Source organism: Melanerpes formicivorus, unplaced genomic scaffold (genome assembly GCF_026170545.1).
Source record: "Melanerpes formicivorus ecotype bairdi unplaced genomic scaffold, bMelFor1.0.p_v2 SCAF_20, whole genome shotgun sequence".
NCBI classification, from domain to species: Eukaryota; Metazoa; Chordata; class Aves; order Piciformes; family Picidae; genus Melanerpes; species Melanerpes formicivorus.
Window position 1 is genome coordinate 622,953 of NW_027142372.1, and position 18,808 is coordinate 641,760.

At 44.4% G+C, this 18,808-nt stretch overlaps 1 protein-coding gene and 1 long non-coding RNA gene across 6 annotated transcripts in view; one reads left to right on the top strand and one right to left on the bottom strand.

Moving 5' to 3' along the window:
- Positions 1-5,464: 5,464 nt before the first annotated feature.
- Positions 5,465-18,808, top strand: part of LOC137447195 (uncharacterized) — a 34,561-nt gene continuing 21,217 nt past the window's right edge. Inside the window, exon 1 of one of the 2 annotated variants that reach the window (XR_010988813.1) lies at positions 5,465-5,618. This is a non-coding gene — a long non-coding RNA (uncharacterized lncRNA). Of the gene's footprint in view, positions 5,619-11,208; positions 11,633-18,808 lie in introns of those variants that run through there. The other variant, XR_010988814.1, reaches the window with a different exon arrangement.
- The window catches only part of SMPD3 (sphingomyelin phosphodiesterase 3), a 120,740-nt gene continuing 114,865 nt past the window's right edge, over positions 12,934-18,808 (bottom strand). For all 4 annotated transcript variants that reach the window (XM_068150482.1, XM_068150481.1, XM_068150483.1 and 1 more), the window contains one exon: positions 12,934-17,336. In XM_068150482.1, coding sequence (XP_068006583.1) covers positions 17,235-17,336 — 102 coding nt within the window. In that variant the 3' untranslated portion in view covers positions 12,934-17,234. The remainder of the gene's footprint in view (positions 17,337-18,808) is intronic.

The following is an 18,808-nucleotide window of genomic DNA, read 5'->3' on the forward strand; positions in this document are numbered from 1 at the left end:
GAGGTACACAATATGCATTAAATGGTCAAAGATGTGGCCATCAGAGGTCTAAATATCTGCCAGTTTAGCTAAGCTGTGTGTTGTTCTGCAATAGCACATGCCCACAGCCAAGGCTTTCTTAGTTGCATTCCAGATTGCGTTGGTAGAAATTGCTGTCTGTGTGCATGTGTGCAATTAATTCTGCTTTAGAGGAACAATCAATTGGTGTATCCATTTTGTATGTGTGACCTATTAAGGGAAATAGAAAATCAATGTGCTGCCTGTCCTAAATGATGTCAGTCAGCTGCAGGGATAACTGCTTACCAAAGCTACTCCTGTTTCCTCTGAGCAGCAACTTCAGCAAAGTGAAGGAAACACCATAAAGAAGCCATGAGGCTGCAGGAGCCTACGCTGCTTTGCTTTCCTGGTCACCATGACACATAATTCTGGTGAGTAGGAAGTTTCCTTCCTATTTATAGACCTGGGAACCACCTGAAATACTCCTAAAATTTTCAGAACTATTCTCCTGACAAAGGTCTTTACAGTTAACAGATGTGAGGAAGCAATGAAACACATGACTCATTAGAAGAGAAAACCTGCAGCTCCTATGGAGATCTGTGGATTTCACTTTTCAGAACTGTACTTTTAAGATCCTGAGCTTCAGACTCTTATTTTTTGACAAACTTGGAGTATATAGGAATATATCAGTTACTGTTCATTAAAACAATTATTGCTGATTTTGATACACTGTGCCTAGCTCACAGAAAGTATGGAGGTACAAATCTGTTTGTTTGCAACACGAGCTGTACAGTTGTGGAGGGAACAGTAATATGGCCAAGCCTTTTAAATGATAAAGAGAGACAGCTGTGCAAGTCTGAACAGGTAAGACTTATATTGTATGGCTTCTTCTCTCCTGGAGGAGATAACCTGAGGTACTGCCTCCTGACACAAGCTGCTGTTCTTGTTCTGCAGTAGGAAGAGCTTCTGAAGGTGCTCTGCATTTAACTGTACAAACTATTCTGGGTCTAACAGAAACATACAGAATTTCAAGAGGAACACAGAACTAAACCAATATATTAGAATTTATATGTTTGAAAAATAAAAGATAGAACAATATCACAACTAAAACTATAGTATTTTAATATCTAGTGTTAAGTTTCTCAAAGATAACTTTGTAGGTACCTGAATCACAGGACCACAGGATGTCAGGGGTTGGAAGGGACCCAAAGAGGTCATCAAGTCCAACCCCCCTGCCAGAGCAGCACCATACAATCTAGCTCAGGTCACAGAGGAACACATCCACATGGGCCTTGAAAGTGTGCAGAGAAGGAAACCCCACAACCTCTCTGGGAAGCCTGTTCCAGTGGTCTGTGACCCTTACAGTAAAGAAGTTCCCGATTGTGTTGAGGTGGAACCTCCTGTGCTGCAGCTTACATCCATTGCTCCTTGTCCTAGGAGTGTGTCTTGTGAGAATGAAAAACCAGATATATTTGCTAAAATGCCAAGGGGAAGAATCCACATCGATGAGAATTTGTATTGTGCTCCCAGTGTTAGATGCAGTGAAGATATGTGGGCACTGCACTACATACTAGGCACCGTGACTGAGAGGTGGTGTCCTTTTTAAACCCTTTTGGTATTGTGAGACTTGGGACTACTGAGGTGCTCAGAGGTGGGTGTAGTGAAAGTGAAGGGCATGGGCTAGATGGAGTAGCTCACATACCTGCAGAACTGGGCTTCCAGAGCTGAACTGTGGCCATTAAAATGAATTATATCTCTGCATGTGAGGAGAAGTACATTCCATTTCAATACACCTGCAGCAGTAATTGTATCACTGCTGTCCAAAAAACCTTAAAAGGCTGGAAAGCTGGAATGCAGAGCATGATATAGCATTTGTGAGTTACTTATCTGATAGATATGCTCAAGAAACCTCGTGCATATGAGTGTGATCAGCATTAGTAATGCTTGCTGGTTATGTTTATGCATTTAGACAGGCACTGAAACTGTTTTGAGGATTTGGTTAGAACATGCTGGAAGCTGTTATGCTGAAGCAAATTCTGACCACATAAATCACACCACTCATTAAATTTTGGTACATAAAAAACATAGCTGTGTTGATACAAATCTGGGTGACTTGGGGAGAGATTTTTCTCAATGTGTCATTAAGAGTATTTAGTGTATGTATCAGCCTTGGCTTCTGTGAATTCTTGAGGTTGAACTTAAAAATCTAGTGTGACCAGAGAAGGGCAACGAGGCTGGGGAGAGGCCTCGAGCACAGCCCTGTGAGGAGAGGCTGAGGGAGCTGGGATTGTTTAACCTGGAGAAGAGGAGGCTCAGGGGAGACCTTATCACTGTCTACAAGTACCTGAAGGGAGGTTGTAGCCAGGTGGGGGTTGGTCTCTTCTTCTAGGCACCCAGCACCAGAACAAGAGGACACAGTCTCAACCTGTGCCAGGGGAAGTTTAGGCTGGAGCTAAGGAGAAAGTTCTTCACTGAGAGAGTTGTTTGCCATTGGAATGGGCTGCCCAGGGAGGTGGAGTCCCCATCCCTGGAGGTGTTCAAGAGGGGATTGGATGTGACACTTGGTGCCATAGTTTAGTCATGAGGTCTGTGGTGACAGGTTGGACTTGATGATCTTTGAGGTCGCTTCCAACCTTGGTGATTCTGTGATCATAGAATCATAGAATTGTCAGGGCTGGAAGGTACCTCAAGGATCATCTAGTTCCAGCCTCCCTGCTATGGTCAGGGACACCTCACGCTAGATCAGATTGCTCAGAGCCACATGCAGCTTGGCCTTAAAACCTTCCAGGGTTCTATGATCTGTAAATTGTGTGGAAAACAGCTGCTTACAGGGGGGTACTGGGATTCCTTACAGATGTATGCAAAAACAAACCAAAAAAAGTGCTTCTGTCGCTGTCCTTTTCCACAGGCCATTTTACTGCAAACACACACAGGGGGGAGGAAAGCCACTTGATCAGAAAAACACATCTACCCAGTAGCACCATTCAGACTCCCATTTGTTTCCCAGACCTGACAGAAGCATTGCAAGGAAGAGCTTCTGGCTACTGGCATCTTAATAAGCAGAGCAAGAATCCTATTTTCTCATGGAGGAAACTTACTCTGTCTGGCCACCACGGGCAATTTTTTTCCTAAATGACAACAGCTTTGATCCTGACTAGGCCTGCAGGCATAGATGGATGTTTTAATAGAAACAGGATCCCCTGCCACCACTGAACTAATAGTATTACAGTTCATCTGCTGCCTGAGAGCCAGGGCAAAACTGGCACATTTCTTAAAGTGGCACACGAGATGCTTGCACTAAAGGCACAGGTTTTATTCAGGAATTTGAAGCACACACTTTTGCCATTCACATCTAACTCCCGTTCAAAAATAGTAACTCCTGTCGCTGTGAATTGTAATGAAGTTTGACTCGGTGGTTACCACAGATCCACAAGAGGGTGCTGAGGAGCCGCTGTGTCGTTTCTAGCGCATTTCTACGCTTGGCAATGCAGCTGTCTCCTCGTGTGTGCAAATGAAATGCTTGTGATGTTATGAGATGCACTGGACATACAGAAATGGGAAACTAGCACAAAAAGTGACAACTGCTGGTGAGACTAATAGGACTTATACCTACCATAAACAGCAGGCCAGCAGCAGTGTGTTGAGTACACAGAATGAATGCTTTTAAGACAGTGAGATTGTCATGCATCTGTAAGGGTGTTTTCTATGTCATGGGCAGCTGCAAGATTTGTTCCTTTATTTGGTACCTTTTGTCTGAAGGCAGGGCAATTCAAAGACGGAGATCCTCGAGCTTGCTTTTCTCCTTCATTAGTCCCTTTGAAACTGCTCTGTGTAGGCTTCCTGCATTTAACAAGATAGAGGATGCAGTTCAGAAGTAATTCATTTAGTCACTTATTTTTTTGTATTCTATTTGTAGTTACAGCTGGTTGTTAGGAGGGGAAGAGACTATCACAGCTTCCTAGTGCTAGATTTTTCCAGTGACTATTGTGAGATGAATACAATGGGTGCTTCTGTTGTCATTCCACCTTATTGACTCCAGTGGCACTGTGAGATGTTAATTTGGTTTGGTACTTAATCATTTTAAAACTTCCCATTTCCAAGCAATTTAATGCAGATTAACGATTAGGATGCTTCTCAGAGAGAGGTATCTGGTGTTATCCTCAGTTTTCAGATGAGAACAAACTGAGTGTGTGGCTGTTCAAGTGTTTTGTCTGCCCCAGGCTCACTATAAGATTAGGGCCTCAGAGCTAAAAATGACTTGCTCAAGGCCACACAGAATAAACTAATCCCCTGACTCCCTTGCTCTGCTTTAATCATTCATTTCCTTAGCACAGTGTGATTTGAGATGCAGCCTTATGAGGTTTGACTGAGATACTGCAGATAAAGGCTGAGGGGCAGTAAATCATTGGGTACCTCAGTAATTAAACCCACAGGGTTTTAAACATATATAAAAATGTATATATTTAGATAAAAATTATATTTTTAGTATATAGACTCTATATTTACAAGGCTGTAGGGCTTTGTTTCTGTTTTGAAAGACTGTCACAAAGATGACCCACTTCTGCTTTTTTTTTTCCACCAGCAGGATTCTGTCTGGGATTTGAGTCTTAAAGATGCCTCTTTTGTGGACAGGGGCAGTAATGAAAGAATGAGAGCTGATTATCTTCCTGCGTGCAAAGGGAAAGCCCCACAATTGCAGGTCTGGTGGCGCTTTTTGCAGTGATGCAGGCACAGCCCCAGGGTTTCTTAGCCTTCCAGTTACACACAAGACAGACAACCCATTCTACCTCGGGGCTTTGCTGGAGCATACCTGTGTAACATGCTGCAGCAGCAGCCTGTCTGCTGTGGGGTCCTCTCTTGCTCCCGAAATTTCCCTCAGCCTCTGCTCTTTCTTGCCTTGCACAACACTCTCCAGGTGAAGTGTTGCACTCCTGCTTTCAAAGAAAGAGTGGGTGCTGCAGTGGACTGAGTGGACTCCTGTGTCTCAAGGCTGATGAATCCTGCTGTGGCAGTGCTCCATAAAGTGATTGCTTGGAGTATCTAAGAAGCTAATTACAACCCTGAGAATGAGCAAATAAATCAAGCTGTGGCAGTGAATGGGGTGGGAGGGAGAGAGCCTGCACGGCAGCACTTGAAACTGTCCTCTTTCATCTCAACTGCAGCATTTCTAGGAATGGTTGAAGTGACTGTACTGCAGGTCTGCATGCAGAATCTGATGCGTGCTCCATGGGTAACCACATGCCGTTTATAATGAGGGGCTGATGACTGCACCCCTGCTCTGGCCGGAAAGGGCTGTTAGTGCGTCCAGAATTCCTCAGTACTACACCGACTGCCCTGAGCTTGCCAGTGCAGGCCGTGAGGGCGAGGCAGGCAGATGGCGGCGAGGCCAGGCTGCCCTGCCTCCAGGACTGTCCTATCCTGGCGTTACCGGCGCGCTTCTCTCGGGAGCAGCGCCGGCCCTGATTGGCCAGGCGCCCTCCTCAGCCCGGCTGGGCGCCACTTTTGCCTCTGGCCGCCGCAGGGCAGGGTGCAGGCATCGTCCCACCTACCCCATTCCCTGTGCGGCGGAGGAGGCGGTGGCCAAGAGCAGTGCATCGAGTCTGCGCCGAGGGAAGGCCGCTGTAAGCCGGGCCGGGGAAGGCGGTGCAGGGCTGGGCTGGCTGGGGCCCTGCGGCGCAATCTGTCGAGCGGTTTCCGCTCAGGGTTGCCGTCGTGGGCGCGCCGGGCGGGCCCTGGGCTGTCTCGCCGCGGTGACCCTTCCTGTTGGGCTGTGACCGGCCTCGCTGCCTTGGCGGCTCGGCACCTTACAGCGAGCCGCCTTGTTGGCCACGTAAAATAAGTTGTGTTGGCACCTGCTTGCCGTCCAGTGGTTTGCAGGAGGCAGCAGACTTGCCTGGCGTAGAGGCTGCCTTGTTTCAGGAGTAACAGTGTCTCTGTGACTTTCAGGCCGAGGAAGCCAAGCACACACGTTGTAATGGACTGGTCTGGAAGCACTAGTCATACCGTATAATTGTGCTTACTATTTTGCCATGTATGTATTCTGGCACTGGAATCAACATTCCAAGCAGTAAGCAAGCTGAGGACCAAGACAGTGGCTTTAGGATTTAACGTTCATGCTGCTGGTGTGTTGAAACAGCAGGAGTGTTTAGGGTCTCTTGCCTCCAGCTGATACTGTTTGGGTGTTCTCCATAACACATCTGTGTGAGCAGAGCCACTGCCCTGTGGCCTTGTAACAGATACCTTGTTGAGGAAGAAAATGCTTTGAACACATGTGGCCTCTTTCTTTAGAAGTATAAAAATAAAGACAGTGGTTGGTTGATTGGTTTGGGGTTTTATTAGTTTAGTGTAACTAAAGTTTGTTTCCTTTTAGGTCTAATGTAGCTGTAAGCTTCATTTGTCCTTCTAGCTAGGCCTTTACAAATAATAGGATAAACCAGACATTTCCTGAGCCATGCTGACTGACAGAAAGGCAGGCAGTATGTAAAGGGGTTTGTGGGTTCTGCCCCATTCAAAGATAGTTTTCCATGTTACCTCATAACTTTTGTTTCCTTAGGGAGGGGGCAGTGAGGGGTAAAAGGAAACTACAGAGCCCAGTTTTGGGTTAGTTAGTGTTAATTTTGTTGTAGTGTGTACATGCAAGGGTGAAGACTCTGAGGGAAATGTTTGTATGTCAAAGTCTGATCATGCCTTCTTCATTTTTAAAAGAATTTTTTTCACTCCTTTTAAAAACAACTGATTTCTTACCTCTTGTGTTAAGTGGCTCAGGCTAGCTTCAGCTACCTGCAACCCCAGCTCTCTCTGTTACTGTCTCTGGTAAAGTGTTCTCACCTGATTGATTAAAATGGTCTTTGGACTCCAAATCTAGTAGTGATGGTTCCTTAAACCACCCTTGCTGGTATTGTTCCTCATGAACCCTTGGCCTTGTTGAAGACCCATGGCTATTTCTTTCATTTCTACTTTCATTTCTACTCAGCCCTGGTGAGACCCCACCTGGAGTACTGTGTCCAGTTCTGGAGCCCCTATTACAAGAGGGGATGTGGAGGCGCTGGAACGTGTCCAGAGAAGGGCCAGGAGGATGATCAGAGGGCTGGAGCACCTCTCCTGTGAGGACAGACTGAAGGAGTTGGGGCTGTTCAGTCTGGAGCAGAGAAGGCTCCGAGGTGACCTAATTGTGGCCTTCCAGTATCTGAAGGGGGCCTACAGGAAGGCTGGGGAAGGACTTCTCAGGATCTCAGGTAGTGATAGGACTAGGGGGAATGGAATGAAGCTGGAGGTGGGGAGATTCAGGCTAGATGTAAGGAGGAGGTTCTTCCCCATGAGAGTGGTGAAACCCTGGAATGGGTTGTCCAGGGAGGTGGTTGAGGCCCCATCCCTGGAGGTGTTTAAACCCAGGCTGGATGAGGCTCTGGCCAGCCTGATGTAGTGTGGGGTGTCCCTGCCCATGGCAGGGGGGTTGGAACTAGATGATCCTTGTGGTCCCTTCCAACCCTGAATGATACTATGATGCTATGATTTCTCCAATCTCCCTTGTGCCCTGTGGGCCAAGCATTCTGTCATGAGTGCAAAGGGGAGGTTTCAGAAGCTAACAGAAAAGGAAGCCAAGGAGTCTCCTAGAATTAGGCAGAGACTCACACTTCTGTTCAGTAAAAGGTATTTCTACCTACAGAAGTGGTGACATGATCTTGGTGAACACAGCATGGTAACACCTTGTGGTCTTGTGTTGGTAAATTGCAGTATGATGGCCTAGTATGTGTGTGTTTTACTTGAAACTTAGGGAAGTTGCATCTCCTTCATGATCTAAATAATTATTTCTTAGATTGCAGTGGTTTAGGTTTCCACATACTGCCCTGATTAGTGCTCAACAGAAACCAGCAGTTCTCTCTGTGTTGCATAGCAGAATAAATGAACCATAAGGCCAAGACACATACCCTGAAAAATACATGGAAAAAAAAGCCTCCAAAAAGGTAAGCAGGCAAAGAAGAATCTACTAAACACCATGTTTTCATTTGTCAGTACATAGCAGGCTTTATGTCTGTTGTAACAAACTGCTGCGCTCCACAGGTTTCAGGGGTGTATGCTGACAAAACATTTTATTTCAGTGGGTTTTGTGCCTGTCAGGGACAAGAAGCTCTTCCAAGGCCAGGCTCTTGCTGTCAATGTAACGTGTGCAATGCCTGCACTGCCAGGCTGGGGATTTTGTTTATAGAGGATGTGAATGAAGGGCAGGGTAGAGGTACAAGTAGTGTTTCCCTTCCAAAAGAGGGACCAGTACCGCAGATCATTTAAGCAGCTCTTGTGAACTGGATAGTGTCAGGGTTGCATATGGAGAGTTGAACTCCTCTAATCACCCATTGTAGACGTGCTGATGAACAGATGCAGTTGGCAGCATGTTCCTTGTTGCACAGTGGCAGTCACCATGCACCACCAGTTTTGCACTAGGGCTGTGTCATGGCCCTTTTAGGTGCCTTTCAGGCCATTCTCCTTTGAAGCCTGCCTTGACATCAGCATGTGTTCCCACTTAGGATGCTGCCATTTTTGTAGTTGTCACACCAGTTGTGTCCATGTTTAAAATGTGGAGACAAATATGAATTAGTTTTTAAAAAGACAAAACTGAAGGTCACTGTCCAGAAGCAGGAGAAATGCTGTATTTTTCTGTCCCCAAACCAAAAGCAGGACCTTCTGGGTTGCTGTGTATAGTTCTGCCCTGTAGTAGGGCCCATGTGTATAACCCCTCTTTAAAAATACATCAAACTGTGTTTGAGGAGCACTGGGGTTTGAGAGAGGAATGTTTCTTTGTTTATTTTGCATTCCAATGTGGTAATTTGAAAGCTGGTTTTGAAACTCTCTACTCTTGTGGTCAGAAACCTCCTTCTAATTGTCAGCCCCTGGGAACCTCGGTCTGGACAAGGACCTCTTGTATCGGGTAGGGAGCTGCTGCCTAGCATTTAACCAGACTCAGCCTTTCTTTCCATCAGTGTATAATAAACGCTGCCTTTATGGCTTCTAATTTGCTCTGACTTCGGAACCCACAGCTGCAGAATGGTAGGGCTGAGGTTTTTGCAGTGAGGTGTAAGGACACTCAAGGTCACCTGTGGGCAAGAAGCACCTCACCAGGTTGAGCACCATTATGTCAGAAACACCACAGAGTTCCAAGAACACCAGTCTAATAATTAATGAAGTAGCTACTGTATGAAGTCCTTATGTGTTTATTGTGGGATACAAGACATGTTTTGTTAAATGTCTGAATTTGCTGTGGCTCTAAATAGCTTTCTTGGCCAGTGTGGAAAAGAAATTATATGTAACCAGGGAGTAACAAAATAGAGGGTTTCAATACCAGTTTCATAACAGTCTTATTTTGGGGCTGAGATAAGGGAGCAGGCTGTGCACTGAGAATTAGTTTGTCTTGTGTGATACACCTTTCATTAACAATATATTTAGCAGAGTGCTTGGCACCATGCTAGGCCTAGGATGGTTTGGTGTTTTTTTCCAGTTGATGTCGATCAGACCTTGCAGCTGCCTTTTGCTCTTTGATATCCTGAAGGTCCCTACTGAGCAGGGAGAAACACTCAACAATGGCTTTGCTGAAGCTGGTGACAGTGTGGCAGTTGACTTCAGGAGATTTAATGGTGGGGAAAGATCCAGCTGGAGTTTGCTGGGTATTCAAAATTCTGGATTTGCATTTGAAAAGTATGTGAGAATCTGTTGCAGCCAAACACAAAGAAGGTAACAATTGTACCTGATTCTGAAAAGCTAGTGAGGTTGTTACCCAAACTGTTAGCAGGGTCAGAGTCTTCAAGCTGATAGCATTCTGATTTAATTCACAAACCTCTTTAATGAGAACAAAGGTGCCTAACTACATTTCATGTAGAAATGCTTTATCATCTCCTCATCATGTTAACCCCATTTACAGCAGATCCATTCAGAATATACTGCCACTGGATAATTTCAGCTTCTGAGCTCTTGCATTGCTGCTTCAAATACCAAAATGTTTGGAGGCTGCCCATGCAGGTTCTGGAGCAGGTGATGCTGTGGCAGCACTGGAAACCCCATTGCTTTGTTTTACTGCATCATCCAGAATCTTAACATCAGAAAAATTGTTGTGGAATAGAGCAGTTCTGACCATACCTGCATCTTAACTTCTGTGGGTCATTTTACTCCAGCATTTGTGAAAACATACTTCCCAGGTTAAATGTGTAGATGTGTCCTCCAGCTTTACAAATGTGCTGCTGTCCTCTCCACAAGCAGCTCTATTTCTCTGCTCTAACACTGCAGTGTCTTAGCCATCATCCTTTGTGTCCTTAAGGCAGAAGGATTTATGTCAGTTTCTAGCTAATACAGTGTTTACCGTGTGTGTCTGTGAGGCAAATTCCATTTCAGCAGGGTGGGATGTGGTCAGAAGTCTCAATATTCAGTATATTGATGACAGCACTGCAGTCAGGATCACATTATTAAGGTCTCTACTGATCTCATCAGACACATCTGACACATCTTGTTGCGGGGTTTGGGAAGAGTCAAACGGTCGCAAATAGGAATGGGACTTCTAAAGCTTCTTGTTGCTTTGAATGTGTGATGCCATGACTTGAGGAGCTTTAGCAGAGCTTTGCAAAAGGCCTGTAGTAGCAGATATAGTATAACAATGAAAACTGCTGGAGCTATAGCAATATGTAGTGTTGATACAGATAAAGGATATTCTGACATCCTGGCTTACCATCTGTACCCTGGTACTTGAAGTGGTTTGGAGTTGTTCTGCTGGGTTTGGCTTTGGAGACATCAAAGGTTTGCTCAAAGAAGGGAGAGGGCTTGGCCATAGTGGGAACTGTGCATTGGCTTAGGGATGTTTCCAGAGGACCAGAGTCAGCAGGTGCTGTTTTCCAGGAAGCGGGCAATTTACAGACAGGAAAGCCAGCTGAAAGCCAGTATGTTAACAGGAACATGGGGAAAAGGTCCCTTTATTTTCTGTGATTATATTCAGTTAGTATTTAAAGTATACAGGAAGGCTGCTACACTTTTCTACTACAGGTAATCTCTTTTGATTTGCTGACTGTTTAGATGGTTCTTGGTGCTTAGGAAGCGTTTTCCTTGGCAATGTGGTGCTGCATGCCGTATAAAAGATGGGGCAGTGATGTGGTCTTATGCCCTGAAGAGCCTGTGAGTCAGGCAGGAGGAGGGTGAGGGGATGTGACAAATGGCGAAGGCAGAGCTGGGGAATCCTCTGTTGTAAGTGGCAGTGGTATCAGCATGTGCAGGGCTGAGCACCAGTTGCGCAGCTCAGATGATCTGCAGTAGAGCAAAACACTTGTCAGGCTTATGAAGGGGTTTTGAGGGGGTCAGGGAAGAGGGAAAGTGAATGAATATGCAGCCCAGATAAAACATTGGTGGGAATTCCATGATCTCTCTGGGTACACAGACCCAATAGGTAGCTATCCTTAGTTTTATTGAATTTTTAGTTATGTAAAAGATGAGAAAGAGGATTGTCGTTTTCTTGACAGTCTTTCTAGCCAGCCCTGCTCACTGATTTCACAGATGCCTGCTTGAAGCCTTCCCTGAATGATAGGGACAATATGGAGGAAAATGTGCTTACAGAGCCGGGAATGGTGGATGGGAAATTTGGAGCAGCCACAAACAGCAGTAGAAGGTAAGAGCATATCTTTTGAAAGGCCATGGAAATGGAGATGAGCAATTTGCTGCAACCAGGAGAATGGAACATCAAAGTATTAAATAGTCAAGAGGGCTAGAAGAATAAGAGTTTGAACAGCATTCTGAGAAGGAATTTAAGTGGGATGTGGAGATTGTGTTTTCTTAGGTTCTTTGCCAAGAGGATCTGTACAGTAGCCAAAGAAGCAGATGGTGTTGCAGTTACAGTGCTGACCGACAGGCAGCTGTGGTCATGGGTTCGTAACAAAGTGCACTACTACTGCTGAAGCAGAGGGAGCAGGAGGGAGTTACAGTTTTCTGTACTTGTTCTTAGTTCAACATCTGGAAGATGCAAACTATCCGAGAAATGGTTGTGTTATACCTCATGGTTCTACAGCACCTCATAGACAGGAACTCGTGAAATGCTTGGGTAATAATGTAAGCTGCAACAATGGAAACAGGCCAGGTATAGGAGGGGAGGCATGTTCTGGAAATCCACCACTGGAGAATAAAGTCTGTTACAGTGCAGTGCTGTGGCAGCATTGGAATGCAGACACAAAAACCACCTGTGTGGCAATGGAGAGAGCTGCAGAGATCCATCTCTGACATCCTGGCTCACAAGATGGAGTAGTTCCTGAGCTAATCACAAGAAACTCTCATTCCTTCCTTCATGACTTCCACTGGTCTCCTTCTTTCTATGGAGATAGTGAACTCTTTTGAGGTGGAATTCCCTAACAGTTTTTGTAAAGGTCTTTGAGGACTGCTCAGAAAACTAAAAATTGCCAAGTGGTTCAGTCTAACTCCCTGGATTTCCTAGGGACCTATGTCCCTAGGGTTGTTTTGTTTAATTACCTCTGGGCAGTATAAAGACACAGAGCTGCTCTCCAGTAGTTCAGGGATTAGATAACTGTTGAGATGTGAAGATGTGCAGCTGCACAGTAAAAGGTGGTTCTTGTAGTCTTAAACACTAGCAGAGTGCAGTATGGATAGCCTTGTAGTTGAAGCATGGCCTTAGTGCAAGGTGTTGGGGTTGGGTTTGCAGCCCCCACTGTGAATGCTTGTCTGAAGGTGCAGAGCTTCTGAATGGAGCTGGCTGTATCTGTGCAGGGGCTGTTTGAGCCATAGAGGTCAAGGAGGAGGACAAATTAAAAGTACTTGCTTCTGCAGCTTCAGTAGAACAGGTTTAGCATGCAATGAGACCATACCTGACCTAACCACCAGACTGCATCTTAGAGTCACATTTTGCTGAGGGTGTCAGACTCTACATCACAAAACCCAAAAAAAGTGCACTGCACAGAATCATTTGAGCCTTGAAATTTTATTACCTTGTTTGCATCAACCAGTTATTCCTTTCAGGACCAATAAGAGACAAAAAACCCTCCCTGTTGTTCAAAATGCCTTGTTTTTATCAGGTCTGAGATTGTGGTGGTGTTGCAGGCAAAGAAACCAAGGAAAATATTTATTTTTTTAATTTTTTAATACATTTATAACAAAATGTTGGAAGGTGTGTGCTTACCATATAAAAACATTAGGTTTCAGAAGGATACAATACCGAAAAATCATTGAAATAAAAAAGGTTATTCTTATTATAGGATTTCTAAACCTCAGCAATAATACAAGTCTGTAAAAGCATCAAGATTCTATTTAAAACAAGATGGCATGGAAAGGTGAGACCCTCAGTAACAATGTGACCCTTATTGTAATGGTTGATAAAACTGGGAGTGTTTCAAAGTGCTTGAATTGTATTTCTGTTCTCATCCTGTAGAGCAGGAGGAGGTAAAAATGCTTCCTTTCTGAGCTGCTGATATGTGCTGACACTGATGTGCTGCTGTGTGATCCTGGGGTAACACAGGGACCAAATGGGACAGTCATATCAGTTTTATCTGGACCACCAAACAAAGGCCATTTTTAAATGCTATTCTTTATTGGATTTGTAAGTTCCTTAAGTCTTACTGCCTTACCCAACAAGCAGGAGTGAGGGTCTAGCCAGACTAGCTGAGACAAAACCTGGTCATAAAACCAGCACAAGGCAAGTAAAGTGGTGACACCAAGCAGCTTTCTCAGGGTTTCTCTACAGCAGGCTTCTGTTGTGGTGCAGTTTGGTTGCTTTAGACAGCTTCTGTTAAGCATCCAGTTTGTAATGGAATACAACTGTCTGGCCACCACTTGAATTGGTTAAATGATTGTTACACTAGGCACTGCTACTCCTCTGGCTGAGCTGTGGTGCAAAGCAGGTGGATTACATGTCCCTCAGACCCTCAAATGGCATGCTGATTAACTGGATCTGAATGTGCTAAATAGGCTGCATTCTGTAGGTTGTCTTTTGAAGTTACCTAGAGATACGAACTTTATAAGAACTTCTGGAAGTTCCTAGTTTTTGGCTCTCCTCGTTTGTGTCTTTTGTTCATGTGTTCTAGGAGTGTTGTAAAATGCAGATTGATGAGAAACAGATGATGTCGCCTAGCTTTTATAAAAACAGATGGCATTTCATCTGCAGTATCCCTGTGGGGTGGCAGTCACTAAAGCAAGAACAGCAATTCAGCAATTACCACCCACTTCCTGAGGATACCTGGAATCCCTGTACCAGGTGGGATAAGCACAGTGGTGTAGGCTTAACTCCAATTTCTTATAAATAATACCTTACTGATAAATTGGGTCATGCTGCCCTTAAGCACAGTGGGTCTGACATCTGAAAGAACTATCCAGGGCTGGATTTTCTGGGCATGTTCTCCCCACTCTACTCTGTCATGCAAATGCCATCTTCAGAATCCCTGTATAAGGTACATGCTGACTACTGCAAGCATCCCGTGGCAGCAGAAGGCACAGGATCAATGCAAAAAACCAAGGAGCATCTGTGCAGTGGTGCCACAGTGCTGCACCTCCCGGCATGACTCTTGCAGTTATACCTCTAAGACAGTAAATTACTTAAGAGCTACCTAGACTTATTAAATATGTGTAGTGTTTAGAGAGACGATTTGACAACTCTAGCACTGAGAAACTAAGAACACCAAACTCTAAAACAGTTTACTTCCAATTTGAAAGCATATTTTTCAGCATCTCTCAGAAAGTTGACAGAAGTGCCTGGTTTTTGAGCCAGTACAAAGCCACAGAACTCTCATAAAGTAATTGAGACCATGTTAGTTTTACTGTAGATAATGCAGCGTTGTTTGGCAGTAGTTTTATTATTCTGTCCCACACAGTGTCAGATTCAGCTCCTGCAACTGATACTTGGTGAGGTCAATACTAAATTGTAATTTACACTGTTAGGAAAGCTATTAAAAAATACTGTACCTTGTGTTTTATCTTGTTGCTGAGAAACAGCTGCTGGACAGCACACAAATTGCTACTGATACTGTCTGTTTGTTTAAAAAGGTTAATAAAATACAAGCAAGGTAGAAAAGAGGATTAAAAGCATTGTTTCACATACAAGTTTTTCTGAATTGGGCAGAGAGATAAGAAACCAGAAAAGCACATTGCACATAAGTATAAAGAGAAACATACAAAGTGGGAAAAGGGTGATGCACTGGGATAATACAGTGAAGTCTCTGATGCTGTAAACTTGAATTCCTAATTTTATCAAAAAGGGGAATGAAGTCTGGTTCTGTTTTTGAGTCCCCATGGGTGACACCTGCAGACTACCCCATGGTTTGGCACAGTACACTTGTAGGCAGTCTCTGCTGAAGGGACACCAAGGACTGGAAAACGAGGAGTAAATCATGTCAGAGCTGGGTGCAGTGGGAGAGTGAGAGCAGTGGCCTGTGACCTGCTTGGAATTAGCCAGTACAGTCCAGTACTCTTGTCACTGGTAAGTCTCTCTGCTTGGAAATTAGGCTGATCTAAGTAAAGTTCCCTTCTTTGCTCTAGCTAACAAAGCCAGTACCAGAGGCTGTACAGACTGGGATTTTTACTTTAAATCTATTCTGATTTAGCTCAAGCTGATTCCCAGCAGGTGTAAACTAAAACAATACAAGAGCATCTTCAGGAGTTTGAGGCCAGCTTAACTAAAACAGTTTACTTAATGGAATAAGTACAAGTATTACATTAACTCTTCTAACACAGGGAATTGGTCATGTAAGAGGAAATAACACTAAAATTGAGGAAGCAGGCAGAAGAAACTAAGTCCCAGTTAAAATGCAAGGGATCTCACTGTTCTCCCAGCAACACAGACCCTTCTGAATCTAAATCCCTAAATCTGGCAAGTCTTGTCATGGACCCAATTCTCAGCTTTCATTGTTTTTAAGGTTACAGAGGCTGGGCAGGTCAGGTCACAGGGCTAAGGTGGCAGAGAGGAGCCCGCGTTTCAAGAGCTGCAGTGGAAAGAACACATGAATTAGATGGCAAGACCCCTATTAAAGCCTGTGAGTGTGTAACAAACAGAATCATGTCTGGCAGACACAAACCCCCTGCTCCTAGGAAGTAGATTCCTAAGGCTGAGAGTCTCAGTTCCACTCTCTACTCTCTAGCTAGCCGTGCTACATTTTCCCTTCAGTGTACAGATTCCTTTAGAAAGCTGAGGTTATCCTGCCTTATCAATCACATACTTCTACATTTTCCCCCCTAAATGTCACTTACAGTTATTTTAACTCTATATCTAGCATGCATTTTACAAGCTATTTCCCAGTTACTCTTTCTAGCTAAGGCAGAATGTTGGCTTGGGTGTTACCAATGGTACTACAGGAACCTATTCACTACTGTAACATACCTACTGTCCTGTACCATAGTTCAGGACTGCCCCACCTATGGGAACAAAAGAAAAGGCATTAGACGGGAACCTTACTTCTTGAGGGAGTAAGTTGATCTTAGAAAGCTAAAGGCCCAATTCTGGAGTCATCATTTAGACAAAACACTTCATAATTTCAGTGGGAACACAGCTGGTGTGGAACTGTGTTGTTAAAGTCTTAAATTCAAATCTTTTAAGTGTCCATAAATGGGACAGGAAAGATGATACTGGTCTGTAAATCAGTGAGTTTTTGTTTGTTTAGAGGCTTATCTGTAATGACAGAAGGGTTTGCCAGTCCCAGAAGGCCTTGCTTTGGCTGGTATCTAGGTTTTGAACTCGATTCCATTCTGATACTCCTCATGGTATCTTACTGACTAGTTTATCTCAGAGTGGCATGCAGTGCGGGCGCATGCTACTGATGCAAGCACGCTACTACAACTTTTAACAGGCTAAAAAAAGGAAAAAGCTTTAGCTTCTTAGTTATACAAAGAAATTATGCAAAAAACCATTGAGCATCACTAACTCACAGACTAATTACAAACTAAATTGTGCTATATATTAGTATAAAAACATGTTTTAGTAAGAATGGCACTGGTTCAGAAGGAATTAGGACTTCCATCTTGGTTCCGTTCAGTCCACAGTGAAAGCATTGTCGTACAGGCCTGCCCTGTTGCCTGAGCAACTTCTGACCATGGCTTCTGGGCACAACATTTTCTCTTTCTTCCCTTTTTATAGCTACCATGGTTGGTACATTCTGGGAGTAGCCCAGGTCAGGTCTGGTCATCTTTCCTAACATGGCACTAGAACAGTTTGTTCTTATCCTCTGACATTTTCTTAATATTGTTGACGTTTCCCTCTTCTGATCTCTCAAAGCTGGTCAGTTTTAAGGGTCGTCTTCTCCTGTAGACACCATGAGGCGCATTGCTACTGGTAGGTGGTCTGTCAAGCCTGCTAACTGGGTAATAAAGCTGAACTCCTCCACTTCCTGCAGAAGGAAAACAAAAGTAACAAACGAGTTGGAAAACTACTCTGTTATGTCATGTAAGTTTCTGGTTTCTTTCAAAATCCTTTGCTGTGTTAACATGGAACCAGTCTAGCATGATGGAGCTAATGGTAGCCTCGTGGTATGGTGTGTTTGGTGAGGTGAACCATCTGCATCATACTAGTTGAACTAGTCTGAGTGAAATCTCTTGCACCTTTTCTTTCCACTTACAGGAACATCTATGTTGTTCCCCATAGCCTTATCAGTAATGCAGCTGTAGGTAACCCATGGGTGTAAGAAGACCCTCACCTGGCAGGAGGGCCTTGCTGTACCATATGAGGTATGGTATGCATCTGAGAAGGAATCCTGGCTTCATTGGAGGAGCATTGTGGGAACTTAAAGTGATGGGGATCCCTGCACCTGAATGCAGCCATTGTTCTGGCAGTTTTGTAGGACCAAGTGAACCATTCTGTAGAAAACACTGCCTGCTTCCTGCCTTCTGAGAGAGGGGTGGTGCAGCCCTAATGCTCATTTGATACAGTGGAGTCACCCCCTCCTACAGGCCAGGGAGTTGCTTTGCCCAGTACTCTGGCAACTGCTTGCAGGAAGTGCAGGTGTTTTAGGTCTCTTTATGCTGCCAGCATAAGCCTCAAAGATCTCACCTGGATTAAAAACTATTCAAAGACTGGCTTTGTTGCTGTTTGTGCAAAATGTGAGATGGGTTTACTGTACAGTCATGCCATGGGCATTTATATATCTGAAACAGGAAGCTTTAACAGAACCTAGCTGCTGGGTCCACAGAGTGCAGACAAGTTGGTATCATGCTGCATGCTTCTGCAGCTGTGCTCTGGGGTTTGAGCAGTAAGTGTGCAATCTAGTTTCTGCTTTTCATCACAGCTCTCTGTAAGGCACAGTCCTACAGCAGGAAGCAGAGTGTAACACTGTAAATTCTTATTTGGAGTAGTCCTGTCAAATTCTCCCTGCATGTCACACACTTGTAACTTAGGTATGTTTTAACAGGCATAATAAAAGAACATCCAGACACTTGGAAAGATTATGAAGTATTTGGGCTGCTGGCATGTGAGCCCAGGTGAGGGCTGCCTACAGGTACACTATAGCTCTCTGTCAGGAGCAGTGCAGATGTTACTGTACATGGGAAGAAAAGGCACAATAGATTTAATTCAGAGTCTTTCAACTGGATAGTATAGAGGGCGTGTCAGCCAAAACACAGCCTGGCTGAAGCATTAAGGAATGGAAATGAGGTGTGTTGTTTGTTTTTGAAGAGCAGCATATTTACCAGAGGTGCTACCAGAACCCCTAACTTCATCTTAAGTCTATCTAGTAAGGTTACAAATTGGTACTTGCATCCTGAGTAGAAAATGGCAGAGCAGCAAGTTCTCCTTGGAGTATGAATTTGAACCTATGTGGAACAGGGTGCAGTGCCATCCAGCCAAGTTTTTTGTGTGAGTTATGTC